Raw genomic sequence first — 27,315 nt, forward strand, 5'->3', positions numbered from 1 at the left:
CCAGTAAAATTTTTTTTAAAAATCTCAAATTTTCCCTAAATGGCTCTTTTAATTTATATTATAAAGTTAAAATGGTTCTCAATTTCGAAGATCGATTTTTTTGATCCACCTTAATATATATATAAATATAATTTATATTATTTATTAATTAATAATTAGAATTTGTAATTGCAATTACAAAGTTGAAAAATATTACTTCTTTATTAATTTTTCAAAAATTCAATGTTCAAATTGGAATTCTTACCACTTACAGGGAACAAGGGAAATTTTTTGTTTTGACTGATTTCTTTCGATACGTTAAAAATATCAGTTCGGTGAGAACTGAGAAAAAGTGGGGCCGACATAAAAAACACATAATAATTAAAATTATTACCTTATCAGCTTCGCATCAATGTAAAAAATAGTATAATACATCAAAAATTTCTTCAGATAACAGGAGGTGATTTCCTCTTAATTGTGAAATATATTACAGTAATACAATTTTTAAGCATAACCTATATTAAATTACGGTATATCAACTTGTTCCAATATTAATTAATTATAAATTATATAAATTAACTAACGTTAATAAGCATTTTACCAGTTGGTCTCAATTTATAAAATAGTATTTCTAACAAATTTCTAATTTTTTGTTGAATACTTTTTTTAAAAGATTTAATTAATCATAGTATGTTAACTAGCCCTACTCTCCCTTAAATTTGGTACAAGAACTTAAAATCATATATAATTATTAACTATTAATTTTTTAAAATACACGAATTTTAGAACAAAATTTTTGACGAGTGATTATGCTTGTTAAAAATATATTTTTTTATATAGTGTTTTGAGCTTTGTTTTTTTAGAGATCTATTTAGTACTTCGAACAAATCGTGTACCTTAATTACTACTGTGATATTATATAATAAAGTTGAACTATTGTTTCATATCAACGACAGCGTTTAGATATTTTTAAATTTTAATAAATATAATATAATGTACAATACGTCTAAACTGAATCTTAGTACAGTTGGTTAGTAAGTATATCTAAGTGAGACGCATTTAATTAGCTATGATGTCAATTAATGATAGACGTGTCTTTGTTTAAAATTAAGTTAAGTTATTGACAAAATTAATGATGTAAAAAATGATGGTATCGAAAACTATATTGAACTACAACTATAACAGCTATTCAAACGCATCTGCTTTTTATTAGTACGACGTCAAAAGCTCCAGTCTACTGACGATTAGAATTGTCAGCTAATTGATGTGTTATTTTGAATGTATTAAATGTTCTTAGAATTAAACATAAGTTCTAAAAAAAAAATTTTCTCGCTCCACTTGAAATGACATAGCCTTATTTTTTATAAAAAGAAATATTTAATTATAGTATCGTTCGTTGATGTACCAAACGAGTCATATAGAAAATATGTAGTAATATTACTTTATACAGAGTGATCAAAAAATGGTAGGACACTCATTTTTTCAGTAACTAGAAAATTTAAAATTTTTGTAGAGAGAAAACATATTGGGTTTAAAACACTCTACAATAATATGTTGTTAAAACATTTTTTTTCGTCCTTTTACGGGTAAAAATTCGTGAAATTTTGTTCTCATAAATTTTTATATCCGATAAACTGTTTGCGTTTTACAGATTATTTAAAAATTTGAATTTCAAGTAAAAATTTTTATTGATTTGGTTTTATAGTACCAGTGACAGCAATAATTTATTTCGATAGCGACAATGTAATATTGTCAATATCATATTTCATTTATTTAACAAGTTTAGAAAAATTTTTTTGATTACTACCATAATAAATAATTTATGGGCTATCATAAGATATTATGTCTATCAAGGTGGCAACAATAATACCGGATACACAGCCACCGGTATTATTTGAAGTTAGTATAATATAAAAACCCTGTAATAATCAAAAAATTGATTGGATTAATAATAAACTATTCATTGATATTCAATGATATTCATTTTATTCTTTATGATATAAACGAAAAATAGTTGACTATAAATTGAGAATCCTATTTAGTATTCTAATTACAATTTGAGTCCATGAGGATTATTTTAAAGATATTTATTAAATGGCCTCAAATATTCGGGAATATCAATTAACAATGATGTTTTATCCTGTGTTTCATGGTTGTTTCTAGTATCTTCAAAATTTAAGTTTTCTAGGAATGTAATAAATAAAATATAAAATTAATATTTACATCTCTTTACGACAATATACAAATTAGTTATTCATGCATTTAATTGATTCTCAGTGTTAAATATGAATCGTATTAATTTTTTTAATTAAAAGAAGTATATGAAAAATGTATAGTTATTTTGAAATAAATCAGGTTTCGTAATAATAGTTAATTGTAATAAATTGAAATAAAATTAACTAAAATTAGTATCTTATGTATAAAAGATGTCTAAGTATAATACCTTCAATATTTTCATCATTCAGCATATGAGTAGAAGCCATTATAGGATCTTCAAAATGCTCTAAAAAAATGTACATATTTTTTGTATTATTTTCTTATAAAATCATGAATTTCAATATTTATGGTTAAATGATGTTTGTTAATATCTAAACGTTACAACAAATAAAATGTTTTCTTAATGAGTAAATTGTATTTAATATCAAAGAAAAATTTTATTACTTAATTATGTTATTTCTACCTAAATTGTCTATTTATGATAATTAATTTAATAATTTTTTATTTAATTTAGTCCCATCGTTCATTACGATGGCATACGAATAAATAAAAAAATACCTTGAAAATCTCTTGTTCTCTTAAATGAGGAAAATCCCCCAAAGAAATTTTGATTTTAAAAATCAGTAAATTTATTAAACTGACTTTTTCAAAAATGAAGGAAATTAAATAATTTTGTTTTTTCATATAGATTCCCAATATTAATTATGATTCATCTTAAAATATTTATTTAAATGAAGTATTTGAAATATGTATAGTTATTTTGAAATTAAATCGGGTTTTATAATAATAGTTATTATTATAAATCAATATAAGTAGAATTAGTTTTTTAAGTATATAATATATCTCTATATATTACCTTCAATATTATCACCATTCAGCATTTGAGTAGAAGCGATTATAGGATCTTCAAAATGCTCTAAAAAATGTTCAATTCATTATTTTACTTTTAACTCGTGATATTCAAAGAAAATGTTTTCCTAATGAGTCAATTGCATTAAATATTCAAAGAATTTTTTTTTTTTTAATTACTATTTTAAGGTATCTAAGTAGATGAATACCTTTAAGATTTTCTTTATCTAGCACTCGTATAAAAGAAATTTCAATATCTTTAAAGTATCTTAGAAAATTACAAGTTTTTTTTTCATGTATAAAATTCATAAATTATGAAACAACGACAATAATTGAAATGGGGAAAAATGCTTGGCAGTTTTCTTTTATAGTTTGTAACTTATTGATGGTTATTTTCATTGTAAGTAAAAAAAAAAACAAATACTTTACCAATAATTCTCAATTTGGTATATTAATACGAAATTTTTTATTAAATATCTCTTATAATTTTTATAAATTTTTTGAAAATTAGACTCTTTATAGGAATTCAAAATAGCAAATTTTGCATTGAAATTTAACTTATGAAAATTTTATAATATCTTCAAAATTGAATTTTTCTGTAAATGTAATAAATAAAATATAAAACTAAAACTTATATCTCGTTCACAATAATATACAAATGAATCATTTATCTGTTTAATTCATTCTCAATATTAAATATGATTCATCTTCGATTTTTTAATTAAATGAATTAATGGAATTAATGACCTATGTAGTTTATGTATGATTATTCTATTATGCATATGTTAGTAATAATTTTGTTGAATTGAATTGGTTATGTAATTATAAAATATATAAATTATTCCTTTTATTAATATTATATATTATAAAATATCAGAAAATATATATTAAAGATATATAACGGCAACGGGTCGCTTAACTCGAAAGACGGCAAACAACGACTAAATCTTAAACATTTATACAGAGGACTATAATAGGTAAAACGACATAAAGAAAATTACGCCCCGAGTAAAATTAAAGATAAAAAATATAATTAAACAATTTTACCTTGTTCTGATGATTCTAGTAAATCTGGTATAAGAGTTTCCTTAGTATCTGTATTGAATTTAAATCCTAAATTAACATATTTCTCTTGAATAGCCCACTGACAAATAGTCATTATTTTAAATCTGAGAAAATTATAAAACTCGATATTACTACCACTTAGTTGCATATTGTGATATTCGTTATTCAAATTATGCCATAATGATGTCAAACTTTCAGAATTAATGTTACAAATACTCATGCCATTATTTAGTTCTTCATTCCATTCAACAATTAAACTTAATACTTTCAATAATGCTTCTTCATAATTTGATAAATTTATTTGCAAAAGTGGTAATAATTTTAAAACATTTTTATCTTGTAGCACATTAACTAATTTTGATGAAATAAAGTTTTTTAAATCATTACTTTCTGTTTGGTGTTTATCGGTTTTATCTAAAGCATCTAAGGCGCTTCCCATATATATTACTAATGAAGTTAATAAAGGTATAGTTCTAAGAAGTTGAACAGTGCAATTATACTTATAATTTATCAAATTTTCTTCTCTTGAATAATATCTACAGTGATTTTGAAAATAATTTAATATAAAAAAAATATTCTTCAAAATATTGGCGTAAGAACATCCAAGTATTAACGTTATACAAAATATTGGTTTATCATATCTTAAAGTATTTTGAATTATATCTTGTAATATATAATTGTGTCTCAAATATGTGATGTAGTTCACGTCAGTCATATTTTTCCAACCACTGTGTTTGAATAAACTATTGATTTTATTTGAAAAATAATTCTTAAAGCTCCATTTCACTTTATGCAAACATGAAAGAGTAATTTTTTATTTAAAAAAATGTTTAATAGTGAAAATTGTTGATCACTCATATGTGACATTATTTTAATTAATTTAAAATATTTTTTAGTATATTATAAATCTTAAAGATATTTTTATCACAAATAATGTTAATGTTATCGTTATACATTATAAAAATACATAGGCGTGCGAATAAGTTTAGCAAAAAATACTTTTGCTACACTGTTTGGTCTGATTATATTAAATAAGCCTAAAAGAATCTATGGATGTTGCTACATATTAAAACTGCGTGTTAAATCAATGTTTTAGTAGTGTAAAGAATATCAACAAGTTGATAAGAAGAATAAGTTTATAACTTAACAACCCTGTTGTTCAATGGATAAATTATAAAAGTGTTCAGTAAGTAAGGAAACCGATATCTATTATTCTCATTTTTCGTAACAATTGACCTGTTTCCTTAGTTACTGAACACTCTGTAAAACTCTAGTTCTTTAATTATCTTATTATAGTATGAGGTTTTATTTAATTTATTACTATTATTATTATGAACTATTATTAATATTATCATCATTCAGCATATGAGTAGAAGCGATTATAGGATCTTCAAAATGCTCTAAAAAAATGTACATATTTTTTGTATTATTTTCTTATAAAATCATGAATTTCAATATTTATGGTTAAATGATGTTTGTTAATATCTAAACGTTACAACAAATAAAATGTTTTCTTAATGAGTAAATTGTATTTAATATCAAAGAAAAATTTTATTACTTAATTATGTTATTTCTACCTAAATTGTCTATTTATGATAATTAATTTAATAATTTTTTATTTAATTTAGTCCCATCGTTCATTACGATGGCATACGAATAAATAAAAAAATACCTTGAAAATCTCTTGTTCTCTTAAATGAGGAAAATCCCCCAAAGAAATTTTGATTTTAAAAATCAGTAAATTTATTAAACTGACTTTTTCAAAAATGAAGGAAATTAAATAATTTTGTTTTTTCATATAGATTCCCAATATTAATTATGATTCATCTTAAAATATTTATTTAAATGAAGTATTTGAAATATGTATAGTTATTTTGAAATTAAATCGGGTTTTATAATAATAGTTATTATTATAAATCAATATAAGTAGAATTAGTTTTTTAAGTATATAATATATCTCTATATATTACCTTCAATATTATCACCATTCAGCATTTGAGTAGAAGCGATTATAGGATCTTCAAAATGCTCTAAAAAATGTACAATTCATTATTTTATTATTAACTCGTGATATTCAAAGAAAATGTTTTCCTAATGAGTCAATTGCATTAAATATTCATAGATTTTTTTTTTTTTTATTACTATTTTAAGGTATCTAAGTAGATGAATACCTTTAAGATTTTCTTTATCTAGCACTCGTATAAAAGAAATTTCAATATCTTTAAAGTATCTTAGAAAATTACAAGTTTTTTTTTCATGTATAAAATTCCTAAATTATGAAACAACGACAATAATTGAAATGGGGAAAAATGCTTGGCAGTTTTCTTTTATAGTTTGTAACTTATTGTAGGTTATTTTTATTGTTTGTAAAGAGAAATTAATTGAAGATTTATCAATAATTTTCAATTTAAAATTTTAATACAAACATACCGCAAAAAAAAAAAAAATTAAAAACAAGAAATAAATTAAAATAACTTTACTTATAAATGAGTACTTTATAAATCTAAGATACCAAGTAAATTAATACTTTCAGTATTCGAGTAGAAGTAATTATAGGTTTTACAAAATATTCTAGAAATTTACAATTTATTATAATTTTATTAAGTTTTCAGAACGGATATTGTCAGCAGCAAAAAAAGGCATAGATCAAAGAGGAACAGCAATTTTTATCTACCAATTTTCATAATTCACTGAGAATGAGTTGAATACAGAAATAAACTTAATTATAGTAGAAATTTTATTATCAAACAATTAATTCAAATAACTACAACTTACAATAAGCCAAATACTCATATAAGTAATTAGGACCTAAACACTATAACGTCTATTGACTGGTTTATAGCTGCAGATGACGTGAATTTTAAATACACGCGCTGAGTTTGGGGCAATCCATCAGGCAGAAAAATGTATAATCACTTGACATAGTGAATTTAAATAAACTATCATCAGACTACAACCCGTTAATATTTATAATATTCGACGCAGTTAATTCTTCATGACCTCTACTATACTATAATGCATCAACTGGATCAAATTTAATAAAAATTGTGAGACCATTTTAAAATTAACTAACAAACTCACCAGTGGAAATTCCTACACTACTTCAACAACTTCAATAAATGGATGATCTTATAAAAAGAAAAATGATATCTATAGTAACAAATTATCTCCAGAAATCGAAATAAAGAACAAAAATTGAATACGAGTTCATGGTAACTTCAAGGATCTCCTCACAGCTCATAAATAAAACTCTTGGAACAAATTTCTTAAATCTCTGAAGAGAGAGAATTAATCAGAAAACTGTACTGTTGCTGTCAAGATGAACGCTATACACACAATATTCTTTATCGGTTTAATAATAGTTCCCTATATGACACATACACTGGCCACCACTGTCAATACCTGTATAATTTTAATATAGTTCATACTTTTATCTTTTTTATATTTTGTAAATTGTTAAGCCGTTGCCCTCTCCCAAACGTAATCGTCGTCGTCGTTGTGTCTCCCAGTGTGCAACAAAAATTGTAATTCTCTTCCTTTTGAACCACCGTTGTGGTTTTTTGTTGCTGTGTGCGTACAGCCAACATTGTTTTCGTGTGTGACGTTTTTTTTGTTAAACTATGTATTAATTTAACAAGGCGTTGGCCATTTCCAGGGCCCAGATCCCCATCTTAGGATGAGTCCCATCCGGGACTGGGTATCGTATTTTTTTTTTATTTAATATATTGTTTTGAGCCTTTTTCTGTTTTAAATTTTTTTTTTTTGTAAACTGTATATAAACTTTATCTAGTATTGATATTTATAAGGTTATTGGTCAATGGTGTGTCATGTATATTTAATACATATATCTATATTATTCCCGCAGTGCCCAAGTACGGTCTGGCCGGCCAGATTACAAAAATTATGCACCGCGCCCGGAGTACACGGACTTGTTCCAATGCGGAAGACACTTCATGTGTAATGTTTAAAAGTTGTAGGTTAAAATTTTTTTTGTCTTAATAATTGTTTTTTTTTTCTCTCTTTTGTCCCTTCATTTTCAGAGTGGTTTTTGCCTTCGGGTTTTGTCCACTATTAACTTAACTGTAATAATTTAATAAAGTCCACTTAATTTTCTTAATCAACAAAAATCTTTTTATTGCATGAATATCTTTAATATTCACGTGTATCTTATTTTTTTTTCCTTTAAATAATTCTCTCTAGTTTTAAGATAACGGTCTTCGACATACTAAAGTATGTCCACCACTGGTGACATCAAATAAATATATTTTGTTTTATTTACAAGGTATCAGCGTATTATAGTCTACAACAACACTTTATATCTTAGTATATATATATATAATTTTTTTTAATCCACTTTGNTAAACATTGAAATACGTATTGAGAAAAGGACAGAAGAAAACGCTATCTTTTCATGATTACTGTGTATACATATGATGATAGTGTGTATACATTACAAACTTGACATTAATACCATGATAAGAAATTAGATAAGGCAATTATTACTTATCACTCTCATTCAAAAGTATATTGAAAAGATAACGTTTTCTTCTGTCCTTTTCTCTTACTCCTATTTCAATGTTTAATACCGTAAAATTATACATAAAAATTCAAATTTTCACAAACTTCAAAACGCTACAGAATATTTGCTACTGAATATTAATAAGATATTTTTTTACTAAAATTTTTCTGAGATTCTACTCTACAAAATAGCTATCTTAGATTTTTTTTAACATTTTATTTAAAGTTTAAAAATAATTAATTATTGAGATATAGCTATAGACCTAACGTATAACTATTATTTAAAAAAAAAATCAACTAAAAATATTAACTGGATCAAAAGTTATTTAAGTTGTCAGTGAGTGGTGGGCCACCCTGTATATATACATATAATTTTTTATATATTATTAGAATATATAAATATCATTATTTAAATATTATTATTACAATAATATTGTTTAATATTATTGGTTTATTTATTACTTTTTTTAAATTCATTTATGGTCCGGGTGTTATTTTTTTTATGATCAAGACCCTCGCCTATGTGGTTGGCGACCCGATTCTTCTTTTGCAAGGGAGCCAAGAGGGTGGCGACTCCACAGTCCGTTGCGTGGCCCAAGTCGTCACCTTTCAAATTAAACAAGGAGCTCTTCAACAAAACACCAGCCCAGAAGCAGCTGACCGGATTTAACAGCCAGGTAAATGCGAAACCTAACAAGGCTAAACTCTTCGTGGGCATATTAGAGAACCAGTTTTCACTAAACAAATTTCAAGATCTACCCAAAGTAAAAAAGTCAACAATAATTATTGAATCGTCACCACAAACATTTTTATAATACCATCTACACTTCAAGAAATCAGAAGAAGAATACCTATAAGAAATCATCGAGTGAAGATAGCATTTTAATATTGTTATTAAAAACCTCTTAAATAAAAGTATTACCCAACCGTTGAACTGGTTTTTTGCTGCCTAATTGTAATTGTGTAATTTAATATTATATATTAATCATGGGAATGAAAGGCCCTTTTTCTTGTATATAAAGTATTGACACTTTATTGTCGCTTCGTTATACACGATGCCCCGCGACTCGTGCCACCTTTATCACCTTTATTTGATTGATCAACACCGCGTGTCATACGCTACAGTGCAAAGTCCAGCAAGTACCGCACGGCCGACGATGACCCGCCGAAATGATACGGGAGTCTTCTTCCCGTTCTAAGAGTGACAACGTTGACAAACCGATCCGCACCCACGCACCGTCGCCATTAACGCTGCTAACCTTTTGACGCCCGAGGATCACGCCGGACATCGCGTCGTCGATGCCAGCGAAAGTGCCGCGATATTATGCGAATATTATTATTATTATTATTGTGTTCATCTTTTCGGTTTGTTTTATTTTTTTTGTTAAAATAACCTGTTGCTCATTAATAAACGGACCAGGGGCTCTACCCTCAAAATCAATGTCGACCACATTTTTGCGACGTAAGTCGTGTCAGTATTAATCATAGTAAAGTATTAGTCCTTCTAGAACATTCGATATTTGGACAGCCGTTTTCAATGCTTAGTTGCTATAGCCGCCGCCAGTAGTCGTCATCTACTCGTTCAAGAGTCATATCGTCAACAGGGTCGATCCTGGACGACTCTACACTTAATCACTATTTCACTGAATTTTTTATGTTAATTTATTCATTGAATCATTTGTATTATTAAGTATTGACTCATTAAAATCGTAAAAATTATTTATGAGAGTAATTATATACATAAACATAATAAATAGCAACTAATATTCAGACACAACATCTTTTCATTTTGTCTACCGAACTACTCCGGTTACAATACTATCATACAAACATTTTTCCAATACTAAACAAATACATCCCACTACCGTTGAAGACAAAAATTAACATATGCTTAATTTTCATAAGGCCAATAATTACTTACAACGTCCAAACATGGGTACCTAACACGTAAAACACGAAATTAAAGAAATTAGTAGCTGTACAAAATTGCCTTAGTCACATAAAATAATCACCGTTTTTCTTCTTAAATAAAACAGTACGTAGTCAGTAAACGTGTAAACAATTAAAGACACTATTGAAAAAGGTTACAATGATAAAATGGAGTCCGGAGCCGCCTTCATCGACCACTCGACAGTATATGACGCGGTGTAGAATGATGGATTACTATGAAAACTATCAAACATTATCCCATGCCCATGTCTGATACAATACATTAGGGACAGCATTGGAAATAGAAATTGTCGAGTTTTTCTCGGAAATCAGAAAATCAGATACCGCGTACTGAATAATTGACTTCCTCAGGGCTCTGTCCTAGCCCCAACCCTCTTTAATGAATTCACTAACGACATACTAAATCCAGACTCCAAAATGTTCTCTTATACTGACGACAGCTTAGGCATGGACCTCCCTAGGAAAACCTGGGTTAGACTCAACCGAAAACGCATGGGGCAAGGGAGATGTCATGAACTTCTGTACAAGTGCAAGTTCAGAGAGAATCTAGAGTACGATTGCGGCGCCAGTGTACAGTTGATGCAACACCTAATACTGAACTACCCACTAAGGACATACGACGGTGACTTGAAAGACTTCAAAAGTAATCCCTGAGGCAGTAGCCTGGTTGGATTCCCTGGATGTTGATATCTAGCTTAATTAAATTAAATTTAATGTGATACTTAATTATGTTATTTCTACCTAAATTGTCTATTTATGTTAATTAATTTAATAATTTATAATTTAATTCAGTGCTATCGTTCATTACAATCTCATTCGAATAAATAAAAAAATACCTTGAAAAACTCTTGTTTTCTTAAATGAGGAAAATTTGATTAAATGAGAAATTTTGAATTTCAATATCGGTAAATTTTTTTAAACTTTTTTAAAAATGAACGAAATTAAATTTTTTTTTTTTTTTTAAATTGATTTCCAATATTAATTATGATTCATTTTAAAATATTTATTTAAATGAAGTATTTGAAATATGTATAGTTATTTTGAAATTAAATCGGGTTTTGTAATAATAGTTATTATTATAAATCAATATAAGTAGAATTAGTTTTTTAAGTATATAATATATCTCTATATATTACCTTCAATATTATCACCATTCAGCATTTGAGTAGAAGCGATTATAGGATCTTCAAAATGCTCTAAAAAATGTTCAATTCATTATTTTACTTTTAACTCGTGATATTCAAAGAAAATGTTTTCCTAATGAGTCAATTGCATTAAATATTCAAAAAATTTTTTTTTTTTTAATTACTATTTTAAGGTATCTAAGTAGATGAATACCTTTAAGATTTTCTTTATCTAGCACTCGTATAAAAGAAATTTCAATATCTTTAAAGTATCTTAGAAAATTACAAGTTTTTTTTTCATGTATAAAATTCATAAATTATGAAACAACGACAATAATTGAAATGGGGAAAAATGCTTGGCAGTTTTCTTTTATAGTTTGTAACTTATTGATGGTTATTTTCATTGTAAGTAAAAAAAAAAACAAATACTTTACCAATAATTCTCAATTTGGTATATTAATACGAAATTTTTTATTAAATATCTCTTATAATTTTTATAAATTTTTTGAAAATTAGACTCTTTATAGGAATTCAAAATAGCAAATTTTGCATTGAAATTTAACTTATGAAAATTTTATAATATCTTCAAAATTGAATTTTTCTGTAAATGTAATAAATAAAATATAAAACTAAAACTTATATCTCGTTCACAATAATATACAAATGAATCATTTATCTGTTTAATTCATTCTCAATATTAAATATGATTCATCTTCGATTTTTTAATTAAATGAATTAATGGAATTAATGACCTATGTAGTTTATGTATGATTATTCTATTATGCATATGTTAGTAATAATTTTGTTGAATTGAATTGGTTATGTAATTATAAAATATATAAATTATTCCTTTTATTAATATTATATATTATAAAATATCAGAAAATATATATTAAAGATATATAACGGCAACGGGTCGCTTAACTCGAAAGACGGCAAACAACGACTAAATCTTAAACATTTATACAGAGGACTATAATAGGTAAAACGACATAAAGAAAATTACGCCCCGAGTAAAATTAAAGATAAAAAATATAATTAAACAATTTTACCTTGTTCTGATGATTCTAGTAAATCTGGTATAAGAGTTTCCTTAGTATCTGTATTGAATTTAAATCCTAAATTAACATATTTCTCTTGAATAGCCCACTGACAAATAGTCATTATTTTAAATCTGAGAAAATTATAAAACTCGATATTACTACCACTTAGTTGCATATTGTGATATTCGTTATTCAAATTATGCCATAATGATGTCAAACTTTCAGAATTAATGTTACAAATACTCATGCCATTATTTAGTTCTTCATTCCATTCAACAATTAAACTTAATACTTTCAATAATGCTTCTTCATAATTTGATAAATTTATTTGCAAAAGTGGTAATAATTTTAAAACATTTTTATCTTGTAGCACATTAACTAATTTTGATGAAATAAAGTTTTTTAAATCATTACTTTCTGTTTGGTGTTTATCGGTTTTATCTAAAGCATCTAAGGCGCTTCCCATATATATTACTAATGAAGTTAATAAAGGTATAGTTCTAAGAAGTTGAACAGTGCAATTATACTTATAATTTATCAAATTTTCTTCTCTTGAATAATATCTACAGTGATTTTGAAAATAATTTAATATAAAAAAAATATTCTTCAAAATATTGGCGTAAGAACATCCAAGTATTAACGTTATACAAAATATTGGTTTATCATATCTTAAAGTATTTTGAATTATATCTTGTAATATATAATTGTGTCTCAAATATGTGATGTAGTTCACGTCAGTCATATTTTTCCAACCACTGTGTTTGAATAAACTATTGATTTTATTTGAAAAATAATTCTTAAAGCTCCATTTCACTTTATGCAAACATGAAAGAGTAATTTTTTATTTAAAAAAATGTTTAATAGTGAAAATTGTTGATCACTCATATGTGACATTATTTTAATTAATTTAAAATATTTTTTAGTATATTATAAATCTTAAAGATATTTTTATCACAAATAATGTTAATGTTATCGTTATACATTATAAAAATACATAGGCGTGCGAATAAGTTTAGCAAAAAATACTTTTGCTACACTGTTTGGTCTGATTATATTAAATAAGCCTAAAAGAATCTATGGATGTTGCTACATATTAAAACTGCGTGTTAAATCAATGTTTTAGTAGTGTAAAGAATATCAACAAGTTGATAAGAAGAATAAGTTTATAACTTAACAACCCTGTTGTTCAATGGATAAATTATAAAAGTGTTCAGTAAGTAAGGAAACCGATATCTATTATTCTCATTTTTCGTAACAATTGACCTGTTTCCTTAGTTACTGAACACTCTGTAAAACTCTAGTTCTTTAATTATCTTATTATAGTATGAGGTTTTATTTAATTTATTACTATTATTATTATGAACTATTATTAATATTATCATCATTCAGCATATGAGTAGAAGCGATTATAGGATCTTCAAAATGCTCTAAAAAATTCATTATTTTATTATTAACTCGTGATATTCAAAGAAAATGTTTTCCTAATGAGTCAATTGCATTAAATATTCATAGATTTTTTTTTTTTTTATTACTATTTTAAGGTATCTAAGTAGATGAATACCTTTAAGATTTTCTTTATCTAGCACTCGTATAAAAGAAATTTCAATATCTTTAAAGTATCTTAGAAAATTACAAGTTTTTTTTTCATGTATAAAATTCCTAAATTATGAAACAACGACAATAATTGAAATGGGGAAAAATGCTTGGCAGTTTTCTTTTATAGTTTGTAACTTATTGTAGGTTATTTTTATTGTTTGTAAAGAGAAATTAATTGAAGATTTATCAATAATTTTCAATTTAAAATTTTAATACAAACATACCGCAAAAAAAAAAAGAATTAAAAACAAGAAATAAATTAAAATAACTTTACTTATAAATGAGTACTTTATAAATCTAAGATACCAAGTAAATTAATACTTTCAGTATTCGAGTAGAAGTAATTATAGGTTTTACAAAATATTCTAGAAATTTACAATTTATTATAATTTTATTAAGTTTTCAGAACGGATATTGTCAGCAGCAAAAAAAGGCATAGATCAAAGAGGAACAGCAATTTTTATCTACCAATTTTCAAAAAATTAACTTGCTTTAAGCGGGTTGGAACCTTGTACCTTATGCACGTAGGCCACAAATTTTACCGACTCGGCAATCGTACGTCGCTAACGTCGGCAGAAAAAAATGGCTATTTAAGCTAATTAAAATTTCAAAGTTATTTTTCTCGACTTCAAAAAAGCAAAAAAATTTAAATAGTTTTAACTTTCTATGCTATATCAATTTTATTTATATAATATTTATGAGAATTTGTGTACTCCCCTAGTCAGGTATTTTAAAACAAAATAAAATACAAAACCCAGAATTTTAACACAAAAATAGCAAATTTTTGAGTATGATAGTCATTTTCACTATAAAAACAAATCCAGAGGTCAAATTAAAATTTTTTTAAATTAAAAAAAAATTAAATATTACATAAGCTTCAATTTAATATATATATAAAAGTGTCAGTATTTCTAGAACACTTTCAAAAATTAAATTGAAAATGTCCTAGTTTCAATACGCATGTTTAAAGTTTTGACCTTCCTTGTATAAAGGGGTATGATCCGATGCAATAAAAGTGTGTCAGATGAAAGGGGTATATAAAAATTATTTTAAAAAAAATAATAATATTGATCCATACATTTTTCCGAAAGTTATAGCAATATAAATTTAATAATATAATATATAAAATCGAGAATTTTTTCATGGAAATCGTACGTTTTTCTTTAACTTTGATGTATGTTTTCACTATGAAGACATTCCAGAAGTCAAATTTTTTTTTTCAAAATAAAGTATATTACAATGGCTTCAATTTAAGGTATATATAAAAGTGTCAGTCTTTCCGGAACATATTCAAAAGTTAATTTTTTGTATAAAAGTTGCCATTTTGAAACCCTTCCTGTGGGTTTGTTAAAGGGTCAAATGTTCACAAAAATAAATCAAAAGATAGGTAAATATCTAAGGTATCTATAAAAAATAATTATGTAGATTCGGTCATTTTTAAAAAAGTTATGGCAGTTTTAAATAAGAAAATTGAAAAAATGTTGAAAATTAGCGATTTTTAAATTTGTAATGTTTTGGGGGATTTCCTCCATTTACGGGGAACGAGGGAATTTTCAATTTTTGAGGGTAATGTGTTTGACTAGATACGATTTGGGATCTTTTGACGTATTGTTCATCAAAATCGATCCATGGAGAGCTGAGATTGACTTTTCACAGACACGAAAAAAAAACACATCATAGTAAAAGTAATACCTTCTCAGCTTCGCATCTAAGTTAAAATAATAAATAATATTAAAGAATAATACAACTGAGTGACAATTAAGCAATAGAAATTAACGATATCTCGGTTGAACTACTGAAAAATACAGGGGAAAGTCAAAATACCAATTGTTTAAAATCATTAAACATAGCTACGATTTTATAGAACTATGACAGTTCTGAAGAAAAGCAATGCAATGAAATGTGGAAACTATAGAACTATAGCACTCATTTCTCACGCTTCAAAAATACTTCTAAACATTTTCAAAAACAGATTCAGAGAGAACATAGAACAAAAGATATCGGAAGATCAGTTTGGATTTGGCGAGGAAGCGATATTAGCACTGAAACAGATCCTTGAGAGAAGAATTACTTTGAATAGAAATACTATTACAACAGTTCCTGCTACCTTGGAAGTATCATAGCTTCCAATAACAAATAAACACCAGACAAGACTGTGAAAATTTCAGTTTTTTTTTTTAATTTTTATGAAATACAAATTTAAAGGTCTATAAAAACAATTAAACTTCACAGAAAATTCTAAAATTCAAAAAATTCTATTGTTTAACTATACATGCATTACAGGGTAATCCTCATAGATAAGTCAAATCCCATAATATTTGATCCAATACTTATTTTCCTGTAATGTTAATTAAACAACTTTGTAACGACTAAAAAGCATATAAAATAGTTTCATGAATCATTGGTTCTTAACTTTGAAATTTAATTTTTATTTCAATATTAGACTTTACCTTGTATGGGCTTTTAAGCTCTAATGACTCTTATACTTGTTTTTATGTGTAATGACCCTATAATTTAAAAAAAAAAATCGTTTTTTTTACTATTTATTCAATTATTATTGCCTATACTTTATCCTAAATAATAATTATATTAAAGCTTTAAAATGTTTTAGGGATCTTTCTCTTTACAAACAAAAAAGTGCTTTAACTAGTAATTTTAAATCACTATTAGTTTTCAATCATAAAATTCTTCACTATGTTTGGTTTACACTGAGCCACGTTTTGTTTGTACTAGGCATTCTACTTAAATTTTAGCTTCGATGCGAAGCTGAGAAGGTATTAATTTTACTATGATGTGTTTTTTTTTTTTTTTTTTTTTTGTCTGTATACGCTCAATCTCAGCTCTCACTGAACCGATTTTGATGAAAAATATGTCAAAAGATCACAAATCGTATCTAGTTGAAGACATTACCCTCAAAAATTGAAAAAAAATCCCTCGTTCCTCGTAAACGGGGGAAATCCCCCAAAAAATTACAAATTTAAAAATCGCTAATTTTCGATATTTTTTCATTTTTTTTTACTTAAAATTGCCATAACTTTTTTAAAAATGACCGAATCAATATAATTTTTTTTTTTATAGATACCTTAGATAATTACCTATCATTTTATATATTTTTGTGAACATTTGACCCTTTAACAGCCCAAAGGATGGGGTTTCAAAATGGTAACTTTTTTACAAAAAATTAACTTTTTCAACTTAACTTTTGAAAATGTTCCGGAAAGACTGACAATTTTATATATACCTTAAATTAAAGCTAATGTAATATACTTTAATTTGAAAAAAAAAAATTTGACCTCTGGACTTGTCTTCATGGTGAAAATGACTACCGTATGCAAAAATATGCTATTTTTGTGAAAAAATTCTTGATATTATATTTTACATTTTTTAACATTATGTTGCTATAACTTTTTAAAAAATGCATGAATCAACTTTATTCTTTAATGATAAATACTTTATATATACTTCTTTCATTCGACATACTTTTTTTTAAAATCGGACCATTTCCCTTTATACAGGGGGGGTGCAAACCTTTTAAAATGCGTATAGAAAGTAGAACTTTTTCAACTTAACTTTTGAAAATGTTCCGGAAAGACTGACACTTTTATATATATCTTAAATTAAAGCTTATGTAATATACTTTAATTTGAAAAAAAAAAATTTGACCTCTGGACTTGTCTTCGTGGTGAAAACGGACATCAAAGTTAAAGAAAAACGTACGATTTCCGTGAAAAAAATCTCGATTTTATATGTTATATTATTTAATTTATATTTTATATAACTTTTGGAAAAATGTATGGATCAATATTATTATTTTTTTATAATAAATATTTATATACCCCTTTCATCTGGCACGCTTTTTTTGTAAATCGGATCATACCCCTTTAACAAGGGGGGTCAAAACTTTAAACATGCGTATTGTTACTAAGATATTTTCAATTTAATTTTTGAAAGTATTCCGGAAATACTGACACTTTTAAATATATCTTAAATTAAAGCTTATGTAATATACTTTAATTTGAAAAAAAAAAATTTGACCTCTGGATTTGTCTTCGTGGTGAAAACGGACATCAAAGTTAAAGAAAAACGTACGATTTCCGTGAAAAAAATCTCGATTTTATATGTTATATTATTTAATTTATATTTTATATAACTTTTGGAAAAATGTATGGATCAATATTATTATTTTTTTATAATAAATATTGATATACCCCTTTCATCTGGCACGCTTTTTTTGTAAATCGGATCATACCCCTTTAACAAGGGGGGTCAAAACTTTAAACATGCGTATTGTTACTACGATATTTTCAATTTAATTTTTGAAAGTATTCCGGAAATACTGACACTTTTAAATATATCTTAAATTAAAGCTTATGTAATATACTTTAATGTGAAAAAAAAAAATTTGACCTCTGGATTTGTCTTCATGGTAAAAATGACTACCGTATGCAAAAATATGCTATTTTTGTGTTAAAATTCTGGGTTTTGTATTTTATTTTATTTTAAAATACCTGACAAGGGGAGTACAGATTTTCATAAATATTATATAAATTAAAATTGATATAGTATAGATAGTTAAACTTATTTAAATATGTTTGTTTCTTTTAAGTCGAGAAAAATAACTTTGAAATTTGAACTAGCTTAAATAGCCAATTTTTCAACCGCCGGAAGCAACGTACGGTTGCCGAGTTGGTAAAATTTATGTTTTACACGCTTGGGGTACGAGGTTCCAACCCGCATATGGCAATGAATTTTTTGCATTTTTTCTTAATTCTTTTTAAGTTAGTATAAATTTTAACTCGTTTGATTTTTATCACATTTAGATTCAATAACTTCAATAAAGATCAAGGATCCCATCACTTTAGTCGCCCCTTGCAAGAAGAAATTTCTTATTCGTATTAAAATTATTTTACTATATTTTAAGTTTTCGCTTCGATGCAAAGCCGAGAAGATATTTTTTTGTGACTATCATTTATTTTCTCTGCTCTAACTTGACCTACTTTTTTCAACAATACGTCAAATTACTACAATTCGTATCTAGTTGAAGATATTACTCTCAAAAATTGAAAAAAAAATTCTAATTTATCAATTAAACAGTTAGTTATTACATCGTCTCCATAAAGACAATTAAAATCATTAATTTCTAATGTTTTCAAAATATTTATTAACGAATGAAGTTTGATATGATAGGTTTCAACTACAAAATTAAATCATTTTACTTTGTAATTTAATAATTTTATTACTCTGTTTGTGTGTGCTACTATTAGACTATAATATTCAAATTTTTTTCTAACGTGTTGCTATATAAATCATTTCTAAAAAAAATGATTGTTTTTTCTCCTGAATTAACAATTGATTTTTACAAATATAATCAAATTTTATAATAAACTCAATTGAGTAAATCTTTTTAACAACTTTGTTTTGATTGGTACATTTAGTTAAAGTAAATCATTAAAATTAATTAAGTTCTCAATATTTCAATTATAGAATCTTTTCAACAAACAACAAAAGTTCCTAGGAAATTATTACTATTACTTCTATTTAAGTTATCTATTACCATAAAAATGCAAAAAAATATTGAGCTTTTCTGATAAATTTACAATAAATAGTAATTATAAAACTTTCTGACTGCATATTGATCTTAACGATACAATTTTTTTAATTGTCATAAAATTTTCTATTTAATTATGTCAATGTCAAACTTACCAATTGAGCTAAAAGTTATGGTAAAATAAATTTTTTTTTTTTTTTATAAACATTTACAACAATCAACTTTAAACGATTAACAAAATTGGTTAAATATGTCATTTTCCTTATTTTTAACTTATTAATAATCAAATTAATATTAAATATTATATCAAATCAGTATTAATTTAAAACAATTTTTTTTGTTCTTAATTATTTTTTTTTATATGTAAAAACTATTTTTTAATAATATTAAAACTTAGAAGTTATAGAAAAAGTCTAATTGCACATTTTAAAACATCGCGAAAAGTTGATTTAGAATAGTATATTTTTGTTTCTGATGGAAGTTCCTTGTAGTCCAGTGTATAAAACTTATAACTTTGTTAATTGTTATAACTTTATCAAAAATGACCAAATCAGTATATTTTTTTTTATTTAGATGCATGTCTTTATCTATCATTTGGTTTTTTTTATAAATCTAACCCTTTACCTGCCCACAAGAGGGATTCAAAATATTAACTTTTTTTTTTTTAGTTAAAGTAAATCATTAAAATTAATTCAGTTCTGGATATTTCAATAGTAGAATCTTTTTAAATATCAAAAATTACTTAGAAATGATTACTATGATTTCTATTTAAGTGTTCTATTACGATAAAAATGCAAAAAATAATGAGTTTTTCTGATAAATTTACAATAAATAATAATTATAAAACTTTCTGACTGCATATTAATCTTAAAAATAACATTGTTTTAATTCTCATAAAATTTTCTATTTAATGATTCATTCTAGTCAACGAAGGAGTAATTTTGCAGAATAGCAGAAAAAATTCCCAACAAACTTTTTTTTTTTTTGTTTTAATTAGGCAATTGGTGGATTATTCCAAAAGCAACATCAACTCTTATTTCTTTAATTATATCATGATTAGTAGTTCTTTGATTTTAAAATATAATATTTGAATATATACTAATTATAATTATTAAATTTAGTATGAAATTGATATTTAATATTGTAATTTAAACGGAGAAATTATAAAAATAATAAAGAAGTTATATTTTGCTTTACTTTTACGTGTATAAAAATTTAAAGGGCTTGATACAATAATTTTCAATAAAAACTGTTTGTTACTATAAAAAAATGCACTGGACTACAAGGAACTTTCATCAGAAGCAAAAATATACTTTTCTAAATCAACTTTTCGCGTTGTTTTCAAATCTGCAAGTAGACTATTTCTATCACTTCTAATTTTTTATATTATTACTAATTATATATATAAAATAATAATTAAAAGAAAAAAAAATTTGTTTTCAAATTATTACTGATTTGATTTTTAATATGTTAAAAATAATCAGTCCAAATTTTCAATTTTAACCTATTTTTTTGGTTCTTTAAAGTTGATGAAAAATTTTTGATAAAGATTTATGAAAGTTTATAGTAAAATAAATTGAATATATTACCATAACTTTTAGCTCAATTACAAGTTTAAAATTGACATCTAGGCCAGTCAACAAAGGAAAAATTGCGGAAAAAATTTTGTTTTTTTAAAAGTTGAATTAAAATATGTATAATGACATACTAATAGTCCTCAAGATTGGAATTGAGCTTTTTTTTTAAATCCTCGCAAAAGTTCAAAAATATGAGCTTTCTTAATTTTCTCAAAAAAAAATATTTAACTTACAAAAAAAAGTTTCGCACAAAAGTTGTTTAAAAGACAATTATAAATAAAAATATAATCTTATATTTTTTCATTTAAACAAATATTTTTCGAGTTACATTACATTTAATATGAGTAATAAAATTTATATTCCATTTTTTTCATTTTACGGTTACTTTTTATCATGTTATACTTACATTAGACACAATGTTATAAATGCATATGTGTGTATGTGTGAGTTTATTTATTTATTGTATCATTAAAGTGTAGTGTATATTGAGATACAACCGATAGAGTAGGTAATTGATTTGACGCTATATTATTTAAACCCAACTAAACGCTAAATTGTACATTCCGAAATAACAATCATATTATGTCAATTGCCACCGGAATATCTGGTAATATTTTTCTTTTTCTTTGCCTTAATCCCAACTACTTGGGGTCGGGCACCCTTATCCTAAGATTCCACTTGACACGATCTCCCACATCTTCTACGCTCACATCAGCTGTCCTCAAATCGCATTCAATAGCATCCCTCCATCTCTTTTTTGGTCTTCCTCTATCTCTTCTTCCTTCAACATTCATTTCTATAACTGTTCTTACAGCTTTCGATTCTTCTTTCCTCATACCATGACTAAACAATCTAAGTCTATTTTCTGTCATCTTATCCACGATTGACGCAACACCTATACTTCCTCTTATATGCTCGTTCCTTATCCTATCTTCTCTAGTCACTCCACTCATCCAACTAAGCATTCTCATCTCTGCTACACTTATTCTCTGCTCTACTTTCTTATCAACCGCCCAACACTATTAACCATACATCATAGCTGGCCTCACAATTTCATACTAAATTTAAAAACTATAATTAGTATTTATTCATATATTATATTTTAAAATCAAAGAACTACTAATCAGGATATAATTAAAGAAATAAGAGTTCATGTTGCTTTTAAAATATTTCACCAATTTCTCTAAAGGAAACACTATCTACAGATTTGCATCGAAGCGTTTCTTATGATAGTGATTTTAATCACTGTCAGATATCATCTATACTTGTCCCATCTATGCCTCGTCCACACTGTGCCTCGACCCCACTGTGCTACCGTTTTTTTTTAATTGATTATCTCATACCCTCATGAATTAAATTTTAAACACTTCTTTTAGATTCAACTAAAACTGTTAATAATTTTTTACCATAACATAATTTATTCTAATATGATTGAACTGCATTTTAACTTATGGCAGAGCACATTACGAATATCATGATAATTTTTAAAAATATCATTAATGCAAAATATTATTATAAATTTAAACTAAATAATTTTGTGATTTATACATTGGAAGAACATCTACCTGTTTCAAATTTCTTTGACGTGTTTGGTAAAAATGTTTCTTTGGTGTTCCAATCAAACTTGAATCCTAGATTATTATATCTTTCAATAATAGTCCAATGGATTAAACTTTTGATTTTATAACTCATAAAGGTCCAAAATTCTTGATTACTTCCATTTTCTTTTGATGATCGATATTTCTTACTTAAAAGTTGCCATAATGAGAGCAAATTTAGAGATTTCAAATGACATAATCTTAAATCATTTTCTAGATCTAGTCTTAAATAAATAAAATAATTCCTTATGGTTTCTAATATGTTTTTAGTATTAAATTGGTTTACTTGTATAGGTGATAATAAGTTTAAAGCTTTTTCGATATGCAATCTAGTAGTTACATTATTTAATATAAGTTCATTTCTTTTACTATTTGCCATTGGTTTGCGATGTAATTTGTCTACAGAAACCAATGCACCTTTCATTAGTGTTGCCAAGTCACTTAACTTTGGTATTATTTTAATTATTTCTGTAGTGCAGTCGAAGGCATTTTTGTTTTTGTTATCTAAATTTATTAATGTTTCACAATACTCTAAAAAACGGTCCATAATAAAAAAAATTGTCTTCAATACATTGGCGTAAGAACATCCAAGAATTATTGTTGCACTACGAATCCGAGTATCACAAGTATTTGATGTTACAGGCGTTTCTAATGTTTTTTGTAAAGTGTACTTTTTAGACCAATAATTGATATACTCCACATCAGTTAAATTTTTCCAACCATCATTTTCAAATAAAAACCTAATATTATTTTTGGTACTGTTAATTATTTCAATATGTACAAGTATATAAATAATGAAGACATATAATTTAATACTGAAAAAAATTGGCATTTTAATGTTTCAAATAAGATGTTATTTAGTATGAATGCTATATAATATAAAAAAGAAAATTGTTTAACAAACATGAAAATTATAACTGTTGGTAATTATTTATAGACGCTTAAATGAAATATGACGTAAATTATATAAGTAATTTTAGTTAGTGGTTAGTAAAGATGTTTGCGAACTATTTATAGAAATCTGATGCAAGAACAGAAAATTATTTATAATTTTTTATTCACTAAAGGAAATGTACGTTATTACATGGCTTTTATAAATTAATCGCAAAGTAAATATAATATTGGAAAACAATTTTGATTTTTATAGTATTTTTCTTGCTTTGTCAGCAGTAAATTACTTGTCATCCCTTATTAATTATAGAAGTGTCACCCTTAGATTTTTTAATTTCAACGTGCATAATTTACTAGTTTACTAATTAAATAACGATATAATTAAGAAAATGACTGGCCGACAACAACTTTTGGATCAGTTTTTCAGAAGATTTTAACAATTTAAAGATATTACTGGATATGATAGGTGGTTATAGCAAGTATACGACAATGAACTGGGGTGTTGGCGTAGAAGGATGAATAAAGAGACCCGAGAGTTGACAGGAGTAACAAGGATAACCAACTTTGTAAAGCCCCAAAGGATACAATGGTTTGGATACGTGATGAGGTCTAACTCAGAGAACCATAAAATGGCGACTGAATAGAAACCCACAGGAAAAAGGCCAAAAAAAGAAGCGATGGATTGATGGAATAAATCAGGATATAGAGAAACTAGAGATACTAAATTAGGAAGAAAAAATACATGATCGAGAAGAGTGAAAGGCGGTGTATAAGAAGAAGTAGACTTTTTGTCCTGCCAAGGTTTACAAATAAGAACAATTTTCGAAGTACTGGACCAAAAGTTGTTATCATCTTTATCTATTATATAAGTTAATAAATTATGTAAGTTGTCATTTGAAAAAATAAAGTTGACATACCTATACAGAGCCGGATTAACATAGAAGCCAAAGGATCTTTTGCTTTAGGACGGCATAAATTTTTGTAACACAAATATTAAATATTGTGCACATGTTTTTTTCTATGTTAAATCGAGTAATATCTATGAACTTAGCTATTGAAAAATTACATTTTTTCATTATAATAATATATATTTTTATTTTTAAAATATAAAATTATGAGCTATAGCACTAAATCATGTATCTATAATATTATAAGGATGGACTAACGCATAGTTTATAGTACCATGATTATAGTTATATTCATAACAGTTTACATATAATTATGTAAAATTGTGCTATAAATAAATGATATATGTAGTATTGTCTAATCGATTTCCTGTGCCGCGTCGTTGACTACGCTTATCATCGTCTTTATTTGTTAAAGTATACGTACCTTCGCCTATTATTATATATATGTAGATAAGTAGATTATTATAAGAATAATGTCAATAATAATATAAATATCTGAATATCTGGATAAAATTACAAATAATTCAGTACTCAATTCTGAGTCTTCAGTGTCAGAATTATGAGTTCGCAGTTGATAATAGGTGTTTAAAAATGATTGCCAAAAAAATTAAATTAAGTGGTAGTGAATACCGCAAAAAGGCAATCGAAAAAAATAAAAAAATAAAGATGTTAATGAACATGTCAAAAATTGGATAGTTTTTTAAAAAAAAGTTTTTTATCTCATTTTTTTTTTTTTTTTTTAAAATTTTTCACTTTATGTTGAAATTGGAAATGTAAATACTGAAATAATAATTAAAGATAAAGAATCTGTAGATAATAGTATCGTACAAAGTCGTGATAAAACAAATTCTATACTTGAAAATTTTGTCGAAAAAATTGATTAAATGACAATAGCAATAACTATGATAATTCATTAGAGAACTCAGTCACTATACCAAGTTTAGATCCAGTTGAATGGAACCTCACTTCTCCTGAAATAATAAATTATTTGTTAAAAAATCCACCATTTCAAAATAGAGACGATATCGATTTCAAAAATACTAAACGATTATATGGCAAACAATTAAAAAAACTTCCATGTAATATATTTGAAAGACGTCTTCTTAAAGGTGAAAATAAAAATAGATCTTGGCTTCTTTAATCAAAATCTAAGAATGCTTTGGTTGGGTTGGGTTGGTATTTGAGAACCTCTAAATACACTGAGGTTATTGATAATACTTTGCAAGAACAGGTAAATAACGAAATTAATTATTGGAAAATTATATTACATCATAATGTGTACAACACAATTTTAATCAAAAAGAGGGCTTGCTCTTCGTGGAGAAGATGAAAATTTTGGTTCAAAACATAATGAAAATTATCTAAGATGCTTAGAGCTCATTTCTAAATTCGATCCATTGCTTGCAAATCATATATCGAATAATGGTCACACGGCCCGCGTCGCTTCGTTATACACGATGCCCCGCGACTCGTGCCACCTTTATCAGCCGTCGCCCTACTATGAGTATTTGACTGACCACAACGCGTGTCATACGCTACAGTGCAAAGTCCATCAAATGCCGCACGGCCGATGATGGCCCGCCGCAAATGATACGGGAGTCTTCTTCCAGTTCAAGAGTGACAACGTTGACGAACCGATCCGCAACCGCGCACCGTCGCCATCAACGCTGCTAACCTTTTGATTGAATCACGCCGGACATTGTCGACGCCAGCGAAAGTGCCGCGATATTATGCGAAGATTATTATTATTATTGTGTTCATCTTTTCGGTTTGTTTTATTTTTTTTGTTAAAATAACCTGTTGTCGCTCATTTAATAAACGACCCACGGGTCTCTACCCTCAAAACCAGTGTCGACTACATTTTTGCAACGTATGTCGTGTCAATGGTAATAATGGCCGTGACAATGTGTATTAATTGTCATCCAATATATGCTATGAATTTATATCATTAATGAGAAAAACAGTTATTGATAACATTTTAATTCAAATCAAAAAATCAAAATACTTTTCAATCATTGTTTATTCACCCCTGATAATTTTTTTTTATATTGAAATCTTAGAAATTTTTTCAAGTTTTATGGGTAATGTCTATAACTAGATACAATTTGTTATCCTTTGACGTATTGTTGAAAGAAATCGGTCCAGTGAAAGCTGAGAAAAAGTGGCAACAGACACAAAAAAAAACACACATTATGATAAAATTAATACCTTCTCAGTTTCGCATTGAAGCTAAAATTTAAAGAACATATAAGGTAGAAGTAAAATTCAGAGTGTTCATTAAGTAAAGAAACAGATCAGTTGTTACAAACAATGAAAACAATAATAACCTGTTTTCTTACTTATTGAACACGCTATATATTTGATTAACTATTATTGAAATATACATAAAAATGCATCGTGATATTATAAGTCAAGTAATAGTCTGTTGTCACGTATGAACTCATTTATGTTT

The 27,315-nt window shown here is 26.1% G+C and overlaps 1 protein-coding gene across 6 annotated transcripts; it reads right to left on the minus strand.

Moving 5' to 3' along the window:
• Nucleotides 1–2,051: 2,051 nt before the first annotated feature.
• Nucleotides 2,052–23,948, minus strand: LOC126902733 (uncharacterized). Of its 6 annotated transcripts, XM_050680313.1 has the most exons (8): nt 23,032–23,947; nt 12,755–13,558; nt 11,715–11,774; nt 6,081–6,140; nt 4,093–4,896; nt 3,053–3,112; nt 2,423–2,482; nt 2,052–2,163 (listed from the first exon to the last, which is right to left on the minus strand). In XM_050680313.1, exons 1-8 carry the CDS (start codon nt 23,894–23,896, stop codon nt 2,057–2,059), a joined length of 2,820 nt encoding a protein of 939 aa, XP_050536270.1. In that variant the 5' UTR covers nt 23,897–23,947; the 3' UTR covers nt 2,052–2,056. The 6 variants fall into 6 exon arrangements, with proteins under 6 accessions (XP_050536270.1, XP_050536275.1, XP_050536271.1 ...); XM_050680318.1 differs by lacking the exon at nt 12,755–13,558 and having other exon boundaries at nt 23,032–23,948; XM_050680314.1 differs by lacking the exon at nt 11,715–11,774.
• Nucleotides 23,949–27,315: the final 3,367 nt, after the last annotated feature.

This window comes from Daktulosphaira vitifoliae, unplaced genomic scaffold (assembly GCF_025091365.1).
Source record: "Daktulosphaira vitifoliae isolate Bord-2020 unplaced genomic scaffold, ASM2509136v1 Scaffold_3, whole genome shotgun sequence".
Classification (NCBI taxonomy): Eukaryota; Metazoa; Arthropoda; class Insecta; order Hemiptera; family Phylloxeridae; genus Daktulosphaira; species Daktulosphaira vitifoliae.